The sequence below is a fragment of the Chlorocebus sabaeus genome, chromosome 7 (assembly GCF_047675955.1).
Source record: "Chlorocebus sabaeus isolate Y175 chromosome 7, mChlSab1.0.hap1, whole genome shotgun sequence".
NCBI classification, from domain to species: Eukaryota; Metazoa; Chordata; class Mammalia; order Primates; family Cercopithecidae; genus Chlorocebus; species Chlorocebus sabaeus.
This window is the reverse complement of record NC_132910.1, coordinates 57,400,518-57,420,697: the sequence shown is the minus strand read 5'-3', so window position 1 is coordinate 57,420,697 and position 20,180 is coordinate 57,400,518. Positions and strand designations below refer to the sequence as shown.

General features: G+C 35.5%; 1 protein-coding gene across 3 annotated transcripts in view; it reads right to left on the bottom strand.

Moving 5' to 3' along the window:
• The window catches only part of GSTCD (glutathione S-transferase C-terminal domain containing), a 133,447-nt gene that overhangs the window by 10,855 nt on the left and 102,412 nt on the right, over nucleotides 1-20,180 (bottom strand). For all 3 annotated transcript variants that reach the window (XM_007999448.3, XM_007999443.3, XM_007999446.3), the window contains 4 exons: nucleotides 14,957-15,072; nucleotides 14,751-14,795; nucleotides 11,330-11,458; nucleotides 2,461-2,594 (listed from right to left, as the gene is read on the bottom strand). In XM_007999448.3, the coding sequence (XP_007997639.1) occupies nucleotides 2,461-2,594; nucleotides 11,330-11,458; nucleotides 14,751-14,795; nucleotides 14,957-15,072 (424 nt within the window). The remainder of the gene's footprint in view (nucleotides 1-2,460; nucleotides 2,595-11,329; nucleotides 11,459-14,750; nucleotides 14,796-14,956; nucleotides 15,073-20,180) is intronic.

Below are 20,180 nucleotides of genomic sequence, written 5' to 3'. Positions count from 1 at the left end.
TTGGTTTACTTATGCAAGGTATGCTTGTTCATAAGACCTTTACTATCTCTAGGAATTGGCTAGCCCTGGGAGGAACAGTCTCTCCAGGATCCGCAAATAATAAAACATCAGAAAATTTAAAAAGGTGTGATTAATACATCAGGAAATCACTGTTGTCATAGCTAATAAAGATAAACATATATTCCATAAACATTGTCTTTTATTAATGCTATAGCCTTCACTCTTAAGTCATTCAAAAACATTAACTTATACATTTGATACTAAATTTATTAGTGTCAATTAGTTTGTTTGAAACGAGTACTTCTTTCCACATACTGTAGAAACAGTTTGCTATTTATAAATTCTCAACTCTATTTTTGGTGATTGAGATAGGTCTTATTCACAAAGAAACTTCCTAAAGAGATCAGTTCAAAGGACAAGGGAGGACAAATGTCAGTAAATCTATATAGGTGTGAAAAAGACAGGAAGTGGTAGTAACATACTGTAAAGGTCACCAAACGTTGAGGCCAAGCCCAGGCACTGTGGTGACCTGGCCAGATGTGCGTGCACTCAAGGTGGTGCTGACATGCCAGTCCCCACCCCCGCCTCAGCCGCCTCTGGACTTTGGACGCTGATAAGCATGAGAGGGAGGCCAAGGGGGGACTGAGGGCAGCTTGACATGGGCCTGTAGGCACCCGTTGGCACAAACAGCCTGGGTGCCATGGGCACCATGGATGGTAGGTTGACGGCAACAGGAGGCAGACAGGCTCCTAGGTAGAAAGGGGCAGATCCCTGGTGAAGCCCCACCATCAACTGAGGAATGGCCCGAAGCCTGGGGCCCAGGCTGCCAGCTCTGTGGACCAAAGTGAGAACTTATAGTGCTTTTTCCAGGCCCACCCATGGCCACCCATGGACCAATCAGCATGCACTTCCTTCCCTCTGGAGTCCATAAAAACCCCAGACTCTGCCAGACTTGGGCAGACAATGGATGACCTGCCTGCAGAAAGAAGCTACCCACTCTGGATCTCTTCTCTGCTGAGGGTTGCAGAGATGATGGGATGGGATGGGATGGGACGGGACGGGATGGGATGCCTGCAGAGAGCAGCTACCCACTGTGGGTCTCCTTCCATCTGAGAGCTGAGTAGACATTGGGATCATTTGCCTATGGAGAGAAGCTACCCTCTGTGGGTCTCCTCTCGGCTGAGAGCTGAGCAGACATTGGGATGACTGTCTGTGGAGAGGATCTACCCACTTTGTATCTCCTGAGAGCTGTACTGTTGCTCAATAAAGCACCTCTTTGCCTTGCCTATCCTCCAATTGTCTGTGTACCTCATTCTTCCTGGATTTGGGACAAGAACTCAGGAACTGCCAAATGGCAGGACTAAGAGATGTAACACAAACAGGGCTGACATGCCCCCTTGCCCCCAAATATACCCACTCGCCATGTTGCAAGCATGAGGAGAGAAGAGAGGAGAGAAGAGATGCGGCCCTTCAGGGAACCCAGACATAGGAGCTCCCTGAGCCAGGGCTGTGACACCCTCTGAGGGGCTCTGCGGCTCCTGGCATTTCCAAGCTTCTGGTTGCCACCGTGCTCCCTAGTGCTCACAGTGGAAGCTGCTTTCAGTACACCTGGTCCGGCTGCAGCCTCACAGGGAACCAGCACCTATACTGGTGCCCGGAGATGCCTGCCCCACAGCAGCCAGCATGCCTGGCTGTGTGAAGTGGCCGGACCCTGTGCTTGCTCATTCATGTACCCCTCACCACTCTGTACCTGACTCATCTTTGGCAGGTGTGGGATCTGGGCTGGTAGTGCAAGCCAAGAGCAGCCTTCTAGGCTGAGTGAGCGGAATGAGCCCAGTGGGCCCAAGCAAAACTCAGGCAAAGGTGCCACCAACCACAGAGGTTCCAGCTGGCAAAGCAATGCCCCAAGAATCCTGTGACATTACTACCATTATTAGCAACAGTTCATATTTATTGAGTACTTATTATTGCCACTTCTAAAGGCTTTACACATATCATTAAATTTTCACAAAAACCTTGAGGTAGTTATCATAACCCTCATTTTGTAGATGAGAAAACTAAGGCAAAAAGAGTTTAAGTAATTTGCCTTATAAAATGATAAGGAGCTAGTATTTTCCCCCAGGCACTATACTTCCAGGTCCTAAACACTTTACTGTACTTGACTGCCTCTTTTAAATTTATTCAGAAATACAGAGAGAAGTGCTAAAGCCGACAAACTTCTAGTTGCCTGACTCCTGGATAGCCTTGCTTCTAAATTTCAGCAAAAACTGGATCCAAGGGAAAAATAGGGACAAACATAAAGGAGTTCTTCTCTTCCTTATACAATTTATAAACAATATTTGGCATTGTGAAAAGAGAAAATGAGCTCCAAATGAAGTCATTGCAACTTTATATCAAACAAGTTTTGTGTCCTGGCTTATATCCATATTGGTGTCTTAGGTAGAACACTAAATTTCTCACCTTTTTGGAAAATTAAACTTTGAGGTGTTCTGAATGAAACCATAACAGCAAGGGCATGTGACGAAGGAAGCCCGTGTTTTGATACAGTGCTCAATCACCATGTCTGTTGCCACTCCACAAGCATGCAATGCTACCTAGAAAATAAAACCAGGCCTTAGCACTAAGTTCCCTCTTAACTCACAGTGCGATTTTCATGCCTTTTAAATAGTTCTCATTTGGCCATACCAAAGGACTACTTAGCTACACATATAAATTAATTATGAAAACTAAGCGAGTTTGAAAGGTTACACATGGAATATTGCAAATAAAGCACAGGATTCATTCAACGGAAAATCTGATGCAATTTTAGTGTGGAAAAATTAACACAAGTGGATATCTAAACTATAGCATCATTCCGGGAACACTGGATCTGAAACGAGAATTTTGAGTCTATTACTCTGGTTGGCTGTGTAACCCTGAGCCACTTAAAATTTAGCTTCTTTGGGCCTTAATCTCTTCAACTATAAATGATGGTTAACAATACTGACATATCACAATGCTGTTGTAAAAATTAAATAAAAATGTATTTGAAAACACTTCCTCAAATGCCACATTAATATAATCCAATCAGGGCTGTATTAAAACTAATTGAGTCATATCATGTCATGCCTTTTAAGATGTTTTCACATAATAACAATCCTTAACATTGAATGATGAGTTACAGGAACTATTTTCAATGAGTTTATTTTAAAAGGATTGAATGAAATTATGAATTAGAATAATGAGTGGGGCTTCTATAACTCATAAAAATAACTCAAAATGATTTTTAAGTGTTTTTAAAACACATATCCTTAAGTATATCTATACTTACTACAATACTACTACAAATGAGATAATTATGAAAATTCTTAGGCCAAATAAAGCCTAAATAGGACTCTGAATGAAAATCAGACGTAGGGATTCTAAAAGATGAATAACCTTTACTAGATTTTGGCAAAACAAACAAACAAAAAACACCAACACCAAAAAAACCCTCACATCTCCATTTCATTCTGAACAGACATAAATTGTAATAAATTATAATCTTCCCTCAACAACTTCAGGGTAGGGAGGGGCCCTTAGGGTAAAGAGGAGATTTTCTGTAAATTTTAGAAAGTAATTTTTTTTTTTTTTTGAGTCAGAGTTTTGCTCTTGTTGCCCAGGCTGGAGTGCGATGGCACAATCTCAGCTCACCGCAACCTCCGCCTCCCGGGTTCAAACGATTCTTCTGCCTCAGCCTCCCGAGTAGCTGGGATTGCAGCATGTGCCACCATGCCTGGCTAATTTTGTATTTTTAGTAGAGATGGGGTTCCACCATGTTGGTCAGGCTGGTCTTGAACTCCCGACCTCAGCCTCCCAAAGTATTGGGATTACAGCGTGAGCCACCCCACTCAGCGAACGTAAAATATTATAAGCCAGATGCCTCCTTTGAACTGGAAAGCTAAAAACAATACTCTATCAGGAAGAGGAAAGCAAGATCTCTGTTCTTTTTTATTTATTTATCTATTTATTTATTATTATACTCTAAGTTCTAGGGTACGTGTGCACAACATGCAGGTTTGTTACATATGTATACATGTGCCATGTTGGTGTGCTGCACCCATTGATCTCTGTTCTTAATTGTCCTCCTGAATTCCTCCTCCTCCTTCTAGACTTACATGAGCCACATAGAAGTCAACAATCTCCATGTTGCTGTCATCCCACCTTTCCTGTTTCACTCTGAAAACAGCCTAGGAAGGCTGGTATCCAGTAAAGGCAGCAACAACAACAGGGAATTGGGAAAGTAAATAATCTTTATTTCTCATATGCTCCTGTTAGTCAGCTTTTTAGAGTAAAAAACAGGCTAATCCTTATTTTCATGACTAGTTGGAGAAAAATTTCATAGTAAAAATTATAGACACATCTTCCCCTGGAAGGAAAGCAAACTGACATTTACTGAGTGTTTATGTGCTGGCATTATGCTATGTGGGGTGATGGCACTCAGAACTATGCTCACAACATCCCTGAAAGACTTTATTATCTCCAATTTAGATGTGAGGAAATGAAGTCTTGGGAAATTAAGAACTTGCCCACAACAAAACAGCTACTGAAGGGCAGGAGACTGACCTCAAAGCCTGACCCCATGCATCAGACAGCTTCTCTACAAAACCCTGTTCAGGCTCTAAGCAGAAAGGAGTTTAGAAAATTTACTTTTATAAGTCTCTCTTTACTTAGGTTCACATTCCTTTCACTACATGCAAAAAAGTGAGTTTATTTCCTTCATTTAAAGAAAATAAGTAACTTGAATAAGTATTTACACAATAGTTTATAGATAATGTAGTAATTGTCTACTAATAAAAGGTTTTACTGCATCACATACTCCTAGTTTTCACTGTTATCAAATGAAACTCAGAAATAACAGGCAAATAATGAAGAGAGATATAGACCAAAAAAACCATTTGCTATGGAAATTTATCATACAATAAAGGTGGTATTTCAAACCAGAGAGAAAAGGTGGACTTTTTTTTAATAAGTAATGTTTGGTTAACCAGATAGCCATATAAAAAATTAAAAATTAGATCTTTTCCTCTCATCACACATGGGAAATAAATTTTGAATGCATTAGAGATTTAAAATGCAATAAATATGAGTAAATTCCTGCACAACCAAGGGGAATGGGATGTAATTCCTAACTAAGCTAAAAATCTACGTGCAATAAGGGGTAAGGTTAATAAATCTGACAAAATAAAATTTATTTTTATTTATTTATTTTTGAGGATGCAGTTTTGCTCTTGTCACCCAGGCTGGAGTGCAATGGTGTGATCTCGACTCCCTGCAACCTCTGCCTCCCGAGTTCAAGCAATTCTCCTGCCTCAGCCTCCCAAGTAGCTGGGATTACAGGTGCCTGCCACCACACCCAGCTAATTTTTGTATTTTTAGTAGAGACTGGCAGAAAACCAAACCATAAGTAAAAAGACAAATGACCAAGTAGGGAAAAGACTGACAACTTAAAACACAAACAAAAGATTTATATCCTTAATATATAACACACTTCCAAAAAGAAAGAAAAAGCCCAATAAAGTGAGAGTAAAATGAGCAAGAGATGTGAACACACATACAAAAACAAGCAAATAGTCCTTAAACAAAAACTGGTCAATATTGCTCCAAGTAAGAGAAATAACTGTTAATTTTTTTTTAACAAAGAGCCAAAATTTAAACTCAATCTGTCTCACTTCAAACCAAACTTCTTTTTTTAGTTCTCTATGCTCTGTTTACTCTTTTCTTTAGATATGGGAAGTAAACAGGAAGTCACTGACTGGACTTCTGACCCCGCTCCCACATTAACTTGCTAGGTGACTCTTGTTTTCTGGTAGCCTCAAATTCTCCATCTGTAAAAGCAGAAGGTTGAACTGAACGATCTCTGAACTTGCCCCAGCCCAATCATTCTCTCTGGCGTTGCTTTTCGAAGAAGTAACTATAGATACCTTAGACAGAGAAGCAGGCTAGTCCCACCTGTGTACTCTTGTTCCCCTCTTTTAAAACTTTCATACAACAATATTATAGGTAATCAGCTTTAAAATTCAAATAATGCTAAAAGGTAGGCAATTATATTAAAAGCCCCCTTTTGTACACACTGCCACACCCCTGAAAGAAAATCTGTGTACCAAAGTCAATGCTGTTCAATTCATTGGTTTACTTCCTGAAAATCTGTTTTTCTATATGATGAATGTATATTGATATCTCTTGATTTGTAAATATTAGACATTATTTATTATCTTTCTACTAGGAGAAAAGAGCTTTTGGCTATTTATGCACATTTATACACTATCTTCCCTTTTCCCATCTTTTCTCATGGCTTTGTATATACTGTTCACGGCCGAGGGAAGAGTGCTGGATATCTGCTTGTTTTTTTAACATTCAAGTCGTTCCCTGCCCAATAGCTCTGTAAAATGCTCTACAATATAATTTTCCACTGTTTGAAAACTTTCAAATAATTGGTCAGCTCCATTTTTCTTTCCTAGAGACATCTTTCCTGGGCTTTGACGTTTTACTAAAATATGGACTCAATGCTTTCTAGGCCTGTTGCCCAGCTCTTGCCCTAAGACTTCCGTCTCCCGTGATGCTAAAAAATTTTCTCTTGTATTGGATACCACTTAATCCTTTTTCTCATTTACTTTCTATTTTAATGAAGCACATTATCTAGTAGCTTGCTGAAAAGGGGTACGTACAATTTCCATTTTATTGAGACCTTGACTGTCGAATTTTTCTTTATTTTACTTTTTTACTAGATTGATGGATTAGCTAGGTATAGAATTTGAGATTAGAAATTTTCTATTGGAATTTTCGAGGTGCTGTTTCACTGTCATCGAGCCTTCCACACTACTATTAAGAAGTGTGATAGCATTTTGATTATAAATTATTGTATATCACTATTTTTTTTCCCTCTGTGGAAACAGTTGGGGAAATCTGTTCACCCTTGGTGTTCTGAAATTTCACAATGTGCCTTGGCTTAGGCTATTTTGTAAGTTAACTTTATCAAGAGAAACGCATTCTTAATTATTAACACATTTTCCTATATTTTCTTTGATGTTTTCCTCCCCACCATTTACCAGTTTTCTTTTTCTGGTCCTGCTATTACTGAGGTATTTGATTCCTGGACTAAATCTCTAATTAAAAAATTTGGTTCTTTCCAGTTTCATTTTTTCTTCTTCATTTTTTTTCAAGTGGTATGCTATATTTCTTTTAAAAAACACATTATCTCTTAATTTTTTATTTGTTTTCAATTTTGGCTAACATACTTTTATTTTTCAAGACATCCTTTCTGATCATTCACTCTTTTTCTATTATATTCTTATTTCACTAATGTATTATCTTCTCTTGTCTCTCCTTGACTAAGACCCTTTATCATGTTTGTTGCTTTGGTCTTGATATGGTTTGACTATGTCCCCCCCCAAATCTCATCTTGAATCGTAGCTCCCATATTTCCCACGTGTCATGGAAGGGACCCAGTGGGAGGTAACTGAATGATGGGGGTGGATCTTTCCCATGCTGTTCTCATGATAGTGAATAAATCTCATGAAATCTGATGGTTTTATAAAGGGGAGCTCCCCCGCACATGCACTTGTCTGCCGCCATGTAAGAAATGACTTTGCTCTTCATTCGCCTTCCTCTATGATTGTGAGGCCTCCCTAGCCATGTAGAACTGTGAATCAATTAAACCTCTTTCCTTTATAAATTACTCAGTCTTGGGTATGTCTTTATTAGCAGTGTGTGGACAGACTAATACAGGTCTCTATCTTCCATTTTGGAAATATTCCATGTTTGGTATTCCTTTAGCTGTTCATATTAAAGAATAAACCACTAAAAAGTTGATTGGAAGTTCTGAATGAAAGCGTAAGGCTTTGAAAACTAGTGGGTTTCACTAGTGACTGGGTGATCAAAAAGCCTGGACAGGTGCCCTTTTTTTTTTTTAATTATAGCTGCAGTATCTGTAGTTCTTTTCTCTGGGGACAGTTCTGCTTCTACAGGGGGAATCTTTTAATCCTGATAATTGTGGAAATGATCCTGTTTCTGTGGTTCTGGAATTAGAAGGCAGATGGGTAGGGAAGAGATCTATCCGTCAGTATGCAGATTCTCATTTAATTCTTATTCTTGGTATGGCACATCACCGTTGCCCTTCTCTATGCCTGATATCTCTATACTTGGTGCCTCTCTGGTTCAGTTTCTTCATAGAATAAACTTCCTGTCTCTCTTAGTAGCTGGGGAGAGGTAGTTTCTTGTTTACACAAGATGAGAGCAGGAATCTTGTCTCTAAATAATATTTTTAATTAAACATGATTTCAATCCCTCCCTATTCATTTCCTCTGAGGTTTCACATGTCCTGAATTCCTAAACTTTTCTGGGATTCTGTGGGAGCAAAGTGGTTTGCGTCCTGACAGCCTTCTTGCCACTCCATCTGGCATGCATTTCAACTTTATCTTCCTTCTCCTCTACTCAATAGCTTACCATTTTTCTTCAATCTGCTTTTCACCTTCTTACTTCATATTGTAATTCAAGTTATAGAATGTTGAATATAGCTACATCATAGATAAAGTTTGATTTTTCTGATTCTTGTTCTTATTTAGGGATCTGAAAGTTTTCGGGGAGAAGTGGGGTTGAAATACCTCTATCTGCTATTTTCATCTCAGAAGTCCCCTATTTTGCCTTAATGATTTTTAGAAAGCATGCCTGTAGGATATATAATTTCTCAAGGTCCTTATCTTTTAAAACAAGGATTATATAATTACTCATCAAAAATGTTACGAAGTGCAGTCTATAATTGCATGCTTCTTTTAATTGTACACTAACATACCTACATGAATAGAAATGAGCTTATAATTAAGTAGTCAGCACTTATGAGTCATAAACAATAATTAAAAATTATGTTGTGGGCAAAACAGCAAAAAGCAAATACCAATAACTAGAAAATAAAACTGTTTTTTGAGATTTTCATATACATGTTGATGAATAGAAAGGATTCACCAATACTGTTAGAAATCAGTACCTTATCATCTGGTTGAAATGACTGTTTGTTATTGTTGAAATTTTCCAACTAAACATGTTGGTGGCAGGCTGTTTAGCCTTCATACAGTTTTTGTTTTTAATGGAAAATGAGCATTTTTCCATAGTCATGGCCCTTTATGTAATACTATTTGCAAATAAGTATTTGTAATATTGTTTGAGAGCATGGGTATTAATACACATATTATAAAACTTAATAACTTAAAAAGACTTAGTTGTTTCTAAGTCTTAAAATTCTTTCATTAAAATCTTGTTTATACTATTAATTTTTATATCTAAAGAAAAATCGTAAATGAAAAAAATAAAGCATTTACTAAGCAAAGATAAATGCTAACTAAGCCCTTACTGAAATATCACAAAACCATGAATTTATGCAGTTTTAATGCATATCTAATATCTGGTTATTCTGCTTTCTTCTCTAGCCACACTATTTTTTAAATTTGTGTGTGTGTATTTTACTGAACAGCCACACTATTTTTACTGGAATGCATTTAACACAGGAGTTAGAACCTCTGATGCATTTAGTCTGATTTACCTAGTGACAATACCTCAATTACTCTCCTAGGCAAATTATTTTCTTCAGAGTGAATCTACTTTTAATTTAACCTTCTAAGCAATTTTAATCCATTTTCTACACACCTTGACAAGGGTAATTATGAAAGGAAAAAAGTCATTATAGATGTATTATGAAATGTAGAGAAAAATTTCACTTCCAAAGAGATAGATATATTTTTAGTTGGTGTTAGTAAATTATACACTTGGAAGTTACAAGAATATACTAGAGTGATTTCGTATCTGTAAGTCATGAAGGGCCAAGAGACAGATGGACCAGACATAGGCTGGAAATTCCATGCTTTGTGAGGTAAATAAATGTGTAGCAGTCCACATTTACTTGCTACCATTCTGTCTGGTGTACTAGTAATACCTGGACTGGTTTAATGGCTTGTTTCATGGGAGAAGCTCTAAACTTTACCTCAACATTTATGTAAAGTTAAAGCTGCACAGGTATATTTTTAATTTGAATTTTCTAGATTACATGTCTACATTTTCCTGAATTTCCTTATTAATAGCCAGGCTTATACAAATAGAAGTAAACTGTAGATCGTGTCTACAAAGGAAACAAATAGCATACTTTTTAGGTTAAAAAAAAATTACAATAAACCCCCAAATTTGCAGTAGTCAATATTTAAGAAGTAAACTTCACTGGGTAAAAATCAGAAATACTATAAAAGGTCTGAATTACTTAAGTTGATAAAAGTTCTACCTAGACAACCCCATGTTTATATGAACATATGTAATTAGAAAGGATGTCAGTAAGAACCTTCCTGGAAAGTGGTTTGGCAAATGCATCAAAATTCTTAAAAGATGCACAAAATATCCATCATAGTAATAATTGCATTATAACAATGAGAAAATAAAAGTATGATTAAAAAGGTAAAAGACTGTATTCAGTCAATGCAGGATCTATGTAGTATGGTCTTAACAATGTTCATATATGTGTAAAATATGCATTTATATGTATGCATAAATATATAAACACTAAAGATTTTTGATAGTATTTATCACTTGATAATAGGCATATAGGTTATTTCTTCTTTATATTATTATATATTTTTCTGTATTGCTATCAAAATGTATATTCCTATCAAAATCAGAAAAAAAATTATTTAAAGCAAATAGAAATAGCAGCAACACTAACATGTTCATAAAACTCAAATTCTACAGGAAAGAATAAAACCCTGGGGTTTAATGCTCAGGCAGAAATACATATCTTAGGGATTTTTCATAATATCAGATAATAACAATTGGATCCAAAGGTTTAGAAACATGATAATATACTTTCTCTCTTGGAATCTGAAAATACATGTAAATATAAAATCTTAGCTAAAAAACATCACAAGGCAATGCTTGTATTTAGAGATTACTAACAAGTTATTTTTCTTTTCTTCTTTTTTCTTTTCCTTCATTGTCTTCTAGAAATGCAGAATAAACCAAGGCAAGTCATGTTCATCAGAATCAATTACTCAATTATTAACCAGTTTTAAGCACTTGCTACTGGGGATTCTGTAGTGAAGAAAATAAAGTTCTGGTCTGATAGAGGAGCCAATGTTATCTCTATTATGTAATGACGAAGTGCTATGAATAAAATAATATTCATTAGTATGCTATATTTCATAGATAATATAAGTATACAAAATTATAGATTTATTTGTTTAGAAAAGAACACAAAATTATCTTTATTATTTACTCTAAGGCATGTAATTTTTCTTATTTAGCTAATTAAAGAAATTGAAATTACTTGATTACTTACTCCAATATTAAACATCCCAGTAAAATATTCCATATTTGCTTGAATGAACCAAATGTTGCTTAAACCCAGTTCATCACTTCTCTTCTTAGCACGAATTAATGATAATTCCTTGTTTTCTATTAATGTAACCTAGATTTTACCCAGAAAACAATAGTATATTTAGTAACATAACTCAAACATTAGGCAAAGCATTATTACTATATTTCATATTTTTAATAATTTAGAACATATTATATTGAGCCTCTATTCTGTGGCAGGAAGTATGTCACATAATCTGGTACAGAAAGGAAAATTAAAGGTCCCTGAATTATTCTTACAGCATAGTGATATAAGTGAAACAAGCAATAATAATACAGTGTAGGCCAGGTGTGGTGGCTCACACTGTAATCCCAACACTGTGGGAGGCCGAGGCAGGCAGATCACTTGAGGTCAGGAATTCTAGACTAGCCTGGCCAATATGGTGAAACTCTGTCTCTACTAAAAATACAAAAATTAGCTGGGTGCAGTAGTGTGCGCCTGTAGTCCCAGTTATTCGGGAGGCAGAGGCAGGATAATCGCTTGAACTCGGGAAACAGAGGTTACAGTGAGCTGAGATCGCACCACTGTACTCCAGCCTGGGCGTCGCAGGGAGAATCTGTCTCAAAAAAAACCAGCAAAAAAACAAAAACAAAAACAAACAAACAAACAAAAACCAACCAATGGGATCTCATTAAACTAAAGAGCTTCTGCACAGCAAAAGAAACTACCATCAGAGTGAACAGGCAACCTACAGAATGGGAGAAAATTTTTGCAATCTACTCATCTGACAAAGGGCTAATATCCAGAACCTACAAAGAACTCAAACAAATTTACAAGAAAAAAACAAACAACCCCATCAAAAAGTGGGCAAAGGATATGAACAGACAGTTCTCAAAAGAAGACATTCATACAGCCAACAGACACATGAAAAAATGCTCATCATCACTGGCCATCAGAGAAATGCAAATCAAAACCACAATGAGATACCATCTCACACCAGTTAGAATGGCGATCATTCAAAAGTCAGGAAACAACAGGTGCTGGAGAGGATGTGGAGAAATAGGAACACTTTTACACTGTTGGTGGGATTGTAAACTAGTTCAACCATTATGGAAAACAGTATGGCGATTCCTCAAGGATCTAGAACTAGATGTACCATATGACCCAGCCATCCCATTACTGGGTATATACCCAAAGGATTATAAATTATGCTGCTATAAAGACACATGCACACGTATGTTTATTGCGGCACTATTCACAATAGCAAAGACTTGGAATCAACCCAAATGTCCATCAGTGACAGATTGGATTAAGAAAATGTGGCACATATACACCATGGAATACTATGCAGCCATAAAAAAGGATGAGTTTGTGTCCTTTGTAGGGACATGGATGCAGCTGGAAACCATCATTCTTAGCAAACTATCACAAGAACAGAAAACCAAACACCGCATGTTCTCACTCATAGGTGGGAACTGAACAATGAGATCACTTGGACTCGGGAAGGGGAACATCACACACCGGGGCCTATCATGGGGACGGGGGAGGGGGGAGGGATTGCATTGGGAGTTATACCTGATGTAAATGACGAGTTGATGGGTGCAGCACACCAACATGGCACAAGTATACATATGTAACAAACCTGCACGTTATGCACATGTACCCTACAACTTAAAGTATAATAATAATAAATTAAAAAAAAAAAAACCAACCAAACAAAAAAAACAAAAACAAAACATCAAAAAATAATAATAATACAGTGTGATAAGCGTTAAATGAAAGACAAACAATGTCGACGGGAGCACTCAAACTTGATGACTATTTTCATGGGGAAGTAACATACTAACTGAGGCCTAAACAATGAATACAAATCAGTTGGGGGAATGGAAAAGTATTTTAGGGAGAGAAACACACATGAAGGCCCAAGATGACAAAGAATATGGCGTGTTTGAAGAACTGAGAAAATTGGTACCCAATTTCCAGGGCACAGTCTGTAATGTATGGTATGGATTGGTGGGAGCAAGGCCAGAGGGCAGAGAAACCAGTTAGGAGCCTCCAGTGATAATCTAGGCAGAGAAGATGGTTTGAATGGAGAAAAATGAAAAGAATTAAGTCACTTTCATCACTATTATTCCTAGTTCTTATTTTGTTCTTATGCTTGTCTGTAAGAAAAAATCTGTTTAAAAAACCTGATACTTGATATGAAAGGCTTTCCTGACTCTATTCTAGACAAGATTACTCATTTTTGGTTCCAACCTTTCTAAGCTTCCAGAAATATTAATAAGGGAAGAAAAGATATTACATCCCTGACTCGGCTTCTCAGAATTTTACTCTGTGAGCTCTCTTCCTCCTACTCAATCACAAAATTGTTGCTTTACTTAATAATAAAACAAACACCTGCCTCTTCTCCCAGGATTCCTTATTTATTTTCCTGTTTATTCTCTAAGCAAAGAAAAATAAAAGAATGCTGTTCCCTGTCCCCTTGTCATCATTCTGTTACATGTTATTCTGGCCAGTCTATTAATTCTTCCACATTTTTTTCCTCCCAGAAGTATTCACTGTAATTAGTTCACACCTTCCAGAGGGTTCACAGCAAAGACTCTGTTGCAGTTGAGTTTGTATTAAAAACAAAACAAAACAAAAACAAAAATAAACAGACTTTTATGCTAAAAAGTGGTCACAGTGAGGAACTGATTTAACATGGCAGAGGACTAAAATCAGCAAAAAATTCTAAGACATTGTGGCAATGATTGAATACATTATGATATATTTACTTGAAAATATATTTGGTACTCTCTGAAATATGATGATATGTAAAACTATTAGCAATAGGGAAAAACATTTATGATACAATATTGAGTGAAAGCAAGGGACAAATTTTGTTTGCATCTTTAAAATTTGCAACAATAAGCATCCATATGGACAATGACTTAATGAGAATAAGAAAAGCAAAGCATTTTGATGGATCAGGTATTGTAGGTTTGGGTTTTTTTTTTTTTTCCTTAAAAAATTTTGCTATTGTTATAATTTCGATGCAATGCATCTAAATCAAGATACCAAAAGAACATGCTCAGCAAGTTTCAGAGGTCAGTATTTCCATTTAAAATTATGTTGAAAATTAAACTAGTTGAATCATAATTATTTTATTTAGCAATAAAATAGCTATTTCTTTGAAAAATTACTTAAACCTATAAACCTCTTAAAAATTGATAACTGTTTTATGATCTTACTTTACTTTTTTTTCCTTAAGATTCTGAGTCTTGGAAGTTTATTTGAAAGAAAAGACAATGCCTGTGCCACATATTTGACTTGGGTGATTAGAAACCCCAGGGATAAACCAAATGTGGCCAGCTGAACTGTATAGTTTTTAAATATTTCCTTTTATCTCTTATTCTAGCTTTACCTGACATGATGGCAGCATGTGAGCAAGGACAATTCCAACATGGCCCTGAAAAAGTCAGTGAGACAAACAAGTTAGCTTTGGTCCCCACAGCTTTTCCTCATTCTGAAACCACAATCTTGCCAAATAAAAATGTGACCTTGAATATAATATAGAAAAGTCTCATAATCTTAGAAAGACTAAAAAGGATGAAAGGAGAGATATAATACCCCACCGCTGCAGAAATCCACAATTCTGTCACCAGGTTTGGCCTGATTTGTTACCACATAGACAAGGTTGTTCAACTGTTGCTGCTTCCTCAAAGCTCGATCACTGGACATTTTACCTGAGAAAGAGAAGACATAAAGAACACAAAACATTATATATTTTGAGGGAACAAGAAGACACACTTAAAATAGGCTACCAGCATAGAGGAGGAGGAAGGGGGGGAGCATACACACACATACATACATATAAAAGAATAAATGATGAATTCCATATAACAGACTATGAGGACTAGAGGACTAGAACCTGAGATGAACTTTATTTTTGCTTGTTTTACTTTTATGTCTATTCAACATTTCTTTCAATAGCCATTGAAAGAAAATCTATGGGGAAAAATATGTCTTTTAAAGCGTGGAAACAATAACTGAAACACTAAATTTAGGGTCATAAACCAAGTATCCAATAAATGTTGGCAGAATGGAAAAAATAACAGTAATTGTCTTCTCCCTTCATCTTTTTTCAGAGACATATTTTAAAGAGTACCTAATTTCAACACATTGCTTAATCTCCTTATAGAGAGATCCATAATCAGTAAAAATATTTTTATTGCTTAATTGACACATGCTTGAACTCTTGATTCTTCTGTGTAGGACACTGGGAAACCTTGAGACATAGGTGTTGCATTGTCTGAAATAAACAAATGGTTATTGTATTTAGAGAGAAATTAGATTTTCTGTTTTCTGCTTTGAAGCTTCTTTTCCTCGTGAGTCTGACATAGAAATATAATGCAATTAGAGATTCAAGATAGGGCATTTCCAAGTATGAAATGCCTGGGGCCCCACAACGTAAAAACATCTTAACTTTCCTTTCAAAACTGCTAGTCAAGTCCATGAAAATATCTTCAGAAGAATGAATGAAATTATTTGTTTTTACATATTTCAAGTGCATTCTTTACAAGAGCAAAATTTAGAAAATGTAAGACACCAGATTGCCATGATATAGATAAAAGGGAAAATCCAGATAATCTTTCTGGTTTGATAAAAAATTAAACATACTAAGGTTTCCTTGCTCTTTTTTCCCAGAAAAATGGCATGATCTTTTTCTTTTCTTCTCTTTTCTGTTTTCCTTCTCTCTTATGTTACTAAGTTAAAAAGCACAGGAAAATATTATTTTAGGAAAGATTTTTGAATGTAAATAAATTTATATAAGAAAAATTTATGGCATCATAATTCAGAGATAACATTTCATGTATATGTATGGTTACTTTCAGTTATATTCATAAATTTTATGTGTTCTAGCATATAAGAAATATTTATAGCATCATAATTCAGAGGACATTTTATGTATATATATGGTTACTTTCAGTTACATTCATAAATTTTATGTGTTCTAGCTAGGTATAAAATATAAAATGTTATATTACAAAATATGAAATATTATATTTTTATTAATATATATTATATTATATTATTATATTATATTATCTTTCCATGTCAATGCATTTGTTTCTATCTATATATTTTAATGGCTGCATAGTATTCCATTGACTATACTATAATTGAAGTACCCAATTTCCTACTGTATGATGTGAGCATCATACACAGCTGATTCTTTTGTCACATCCTTATTTAGCATGGATGAAGATAAACTTCAAATATGAAGAATATTTAAGTCAACAGTCTGATGACTTCATTTGTGAAAACAGATTTGTGTAGCTTTTAAAAGAATTATCTTCATTTTTCTCTAATAAGTGTACAATATTTAAACACAGAATAAGTAAAAGCTGTAATCCCACCCTTCATGGGTAACCACTCCTAAGAGATTTTTGTTATGACAACTTTCAAGCATCTAGCAAAACTGAAAGAATCTTAGAATGAATGCCTTTATACCCTCCACTTATATTCTACCATTAACAACCTACTATACTTGATTTATCATACTTCTATCCATCCTTCTATTCATCCAAATATGCCTTATATTTTTATGGCAATGCAGTTTTAATTTGCAAGAGAAAGAAAGAAGGGGGGAGGAAAGGAGGTGTCAGAAGGCAAAAAGAAACGTACTTTGAGGCTCTTCGGAGACCTAGAGTCAAAAATACCGCTATTAAATGGAGTCACCATGAAGTAAGGATTGAGCACGAGTATTTCTGTCTTTACTCTGTTTGTAGATTTCTTAACAGTTCCTAGCCAAATAATTTTCATAAAAGAAAGTTAAAAGGAATGTTTTTGTTAAGGGTAAGGAGATAGGAAGACAATTATTAAATCGAATATCTAATATCAAGTTCTATACCACATTTTTATTAGAAATTTAGAATTACCTAACTTCCTTAGGTCTGTTTCAAAAGCAAATGCTGATGGAGATCTGTTTTTCTTGCTAATACTGCATCTTTGCACATAAAATACATGTTGAAATGAAGGTTGAAGGAAAAGAGGTAGTTTTCAGCATTGTGTTTAAGTTGAGAGACCATACGCTGCATATAATATTCACAGAGATTGAGCTAAAAATACAGCAGCAAGATGCTCAGATGCTTTATGGAAAAGCTGCCTCTAATAAAGCATTCTCTTTGCCCATTCTAGTTTTATAAATATTATGAAGCTCCAGGAAATATGAGCAGGATCTCAAATATATTCAATAAGGTAAAGAAGTGGTATTTTGGGATACAGTATTAATTTAAAAATCAAATCCTACTTTCTATTTTTATCTAGTATCCTTGTGCATGAGACATTATTTACAAGCATAAAATTACAATCTATTTTTAGCTTGACTAAAAATGATGGATCTCTAGTGTCATGGAAAAAGAAATCTAAGCATAGAATGTTTTAATACAAATGATGTCATTTGTTCTGCAATGCAATTCTTCCGCAAATGAGTTTTTTCTTTGTGTAATTCCAGTTAGGAGGTACTTGATTAGACACTTCAGTGTGGTTTGCATTGCCGGAAAAGAAAGTACAGGGGTAAAGGAGCCAATTTTTAAGCAAGGGGGAAGCCATGTTAAAACACCAGCATTTTTGGTTCATCCAAAGCATCAAATAATGAAAAAAAAAAATCACTGGAAAATGTGCACAGGTACCACCAGCACATGTGTTAAGTGTAGTAATTTATGTCCCAAATCAGGCAGCTCTAAATTTTTTGTTTCTTAGCTTGAAATAACAAGTATCTTACAAGTTATAACTTACTTATAAAAGAGTGTATGGATACACATTAGATGTCTTTACTAAATATTCTTTTGCTGTTTTGTTTTCAAAACATTTGTTTGAGATATAGCACACCAACAATATTCTGTGTGTGTGTGTGTTTTTTTTTAAGTAAGGAGACAAAGAAGAAGGCTAAAACTATGTTTAGAGCTTTTAAAAACACACCCAAAAGGTAAAAAAATTGAGAGCAAAACCAAATTTTTTCAACAGAGGTCAATGTTGTATACACCACTCTTTTAGAGAAGGTGTAAGACAACTGAATAGACAAGGTGGCACTAATAGAACCTTGAACAGGTGAGAGGGAAGGCGACAACCACAAATGTTAATGTTTTCAAAAGAGGTCTGATTAACACCATTAAGAAAGACAAGCTGATGAATGGTCATTTATCATGCTTTATAGAGCAATCAACAGCAAAGCCAAGGTTCTATACCCACAGTTGCTATGGTTTTCATGCTTGGAACAATAAGCAAGTACCTACTTACATGCCCAATACGTATCTATATGCAGAGGACACATCTCAACAGAAATGAATAAGAAGACATAGTTTCTGTCCTTAAGAAGTTAACAGCGTATTTAAGAAGAAAGTGTGTGTTAATTATGTGCAAAAGTATGTGCATTGAAGATAAAGTAGAAATGTCTTGAGACATTAGAATGGCCTTTACAGAGACTTGGGCATTTAAGGAGGATCAGAAACTTACCAGATAGAATGAGGATGGGGAAGGCATGCCAAGAACAATATGACATATTTAGGAGAAAACTACAATTAACTCACTTGCACCTAAAAATGAGAGATCAATGGGGGAAGGAGGAGAATATCAGATTGATGTGAAAATACAGGCAGACAGAGCCAGATAGGAAATGACATTGCTTGTTGTTTGCCTCTCTGTGTCTTACCAAAAACATGGCCTTGTTTTCATATTTAATGTGCTTAGAGCTGCTTAGGGACAAGTTAAATCTGAATAGATAGCACTGTTAATTTTACATTATTACAAACTAAGGTGTTCTTTTATAATATTAGTCTGCATCATTTTTATTCTGGATATAGTATATCCGCAAATTAGATAGGATTATCCACAAAATTATCTGGAGCATTGAACCCCAATTGATGCTCTCTGCCATTAAGTGATTTAATTAAAAAATAAAATTTAATCAATTGAACTCATTGAATCATTTTGAACCCCAGTGTTCTAGATCAAGAAATCTTTTGAACCCCTGTTGAATTCTCCTCACTCTTCTTCTCAGGCTCCTCTTCCCTTGTTATACCCCTGATGCACTATGCTCACCACATTCTGTCTTGTTGTTCCATAGCTAATCATTGAGCATGCTTTTCCTCAGTATATTACTAAAGTCCCTTCCAAACCTACCCATTAAAGTATCTCTCCTTTGCTTAAATACCTTTACAGGCTCCTCTCTGCCTTAAGAAAAAAATATTGATGTCTTGGCAAGAAAGCAAGGCCTTTAATGATCTGCACCCTGATTAATTTGCTAACCTCATCTGCTACTTTTAGTATTTGCCCATTGTTCCAGCCTCTCTACACAAGTGACATTTCTTTGAATGTGTCACACCTTATGAGTTAGTTCCTTTATATAATTTGTTCCCTTTGCTTAAAACCTATCTCCTTGCTTTAAAACTTTAGGAACCCCATCACCTTTCCTTATTCCAGGATGAATTTAAAACATGTCTTTTGTCATAACAACAATTTTTTTAAAGACAAAAGAGAAAAAAGTTACTTTTCAAACTCTTTGTTACTACCCAAAATAACAAATCTTTTATACTATAGTCTATTAATGTTAACCAATGAAACAATTTATTATAAAATGATACCTAAGTATAATTCATTAAAATAACTCCCCAAAAAACCATTAGCTGAAATTGCTTTTGTCTCCCTGAAATAGATATGAATATTTTTTACTGGAACTGCATAAACTTGGGCCCAATTAAATGAAAAGATTACCAGGAGACTGATAAGCACATAAAAGGTTCTCAATAAAAGTTTAATGAATGAATTTTCTCTGCAATTATGACAAACTGCA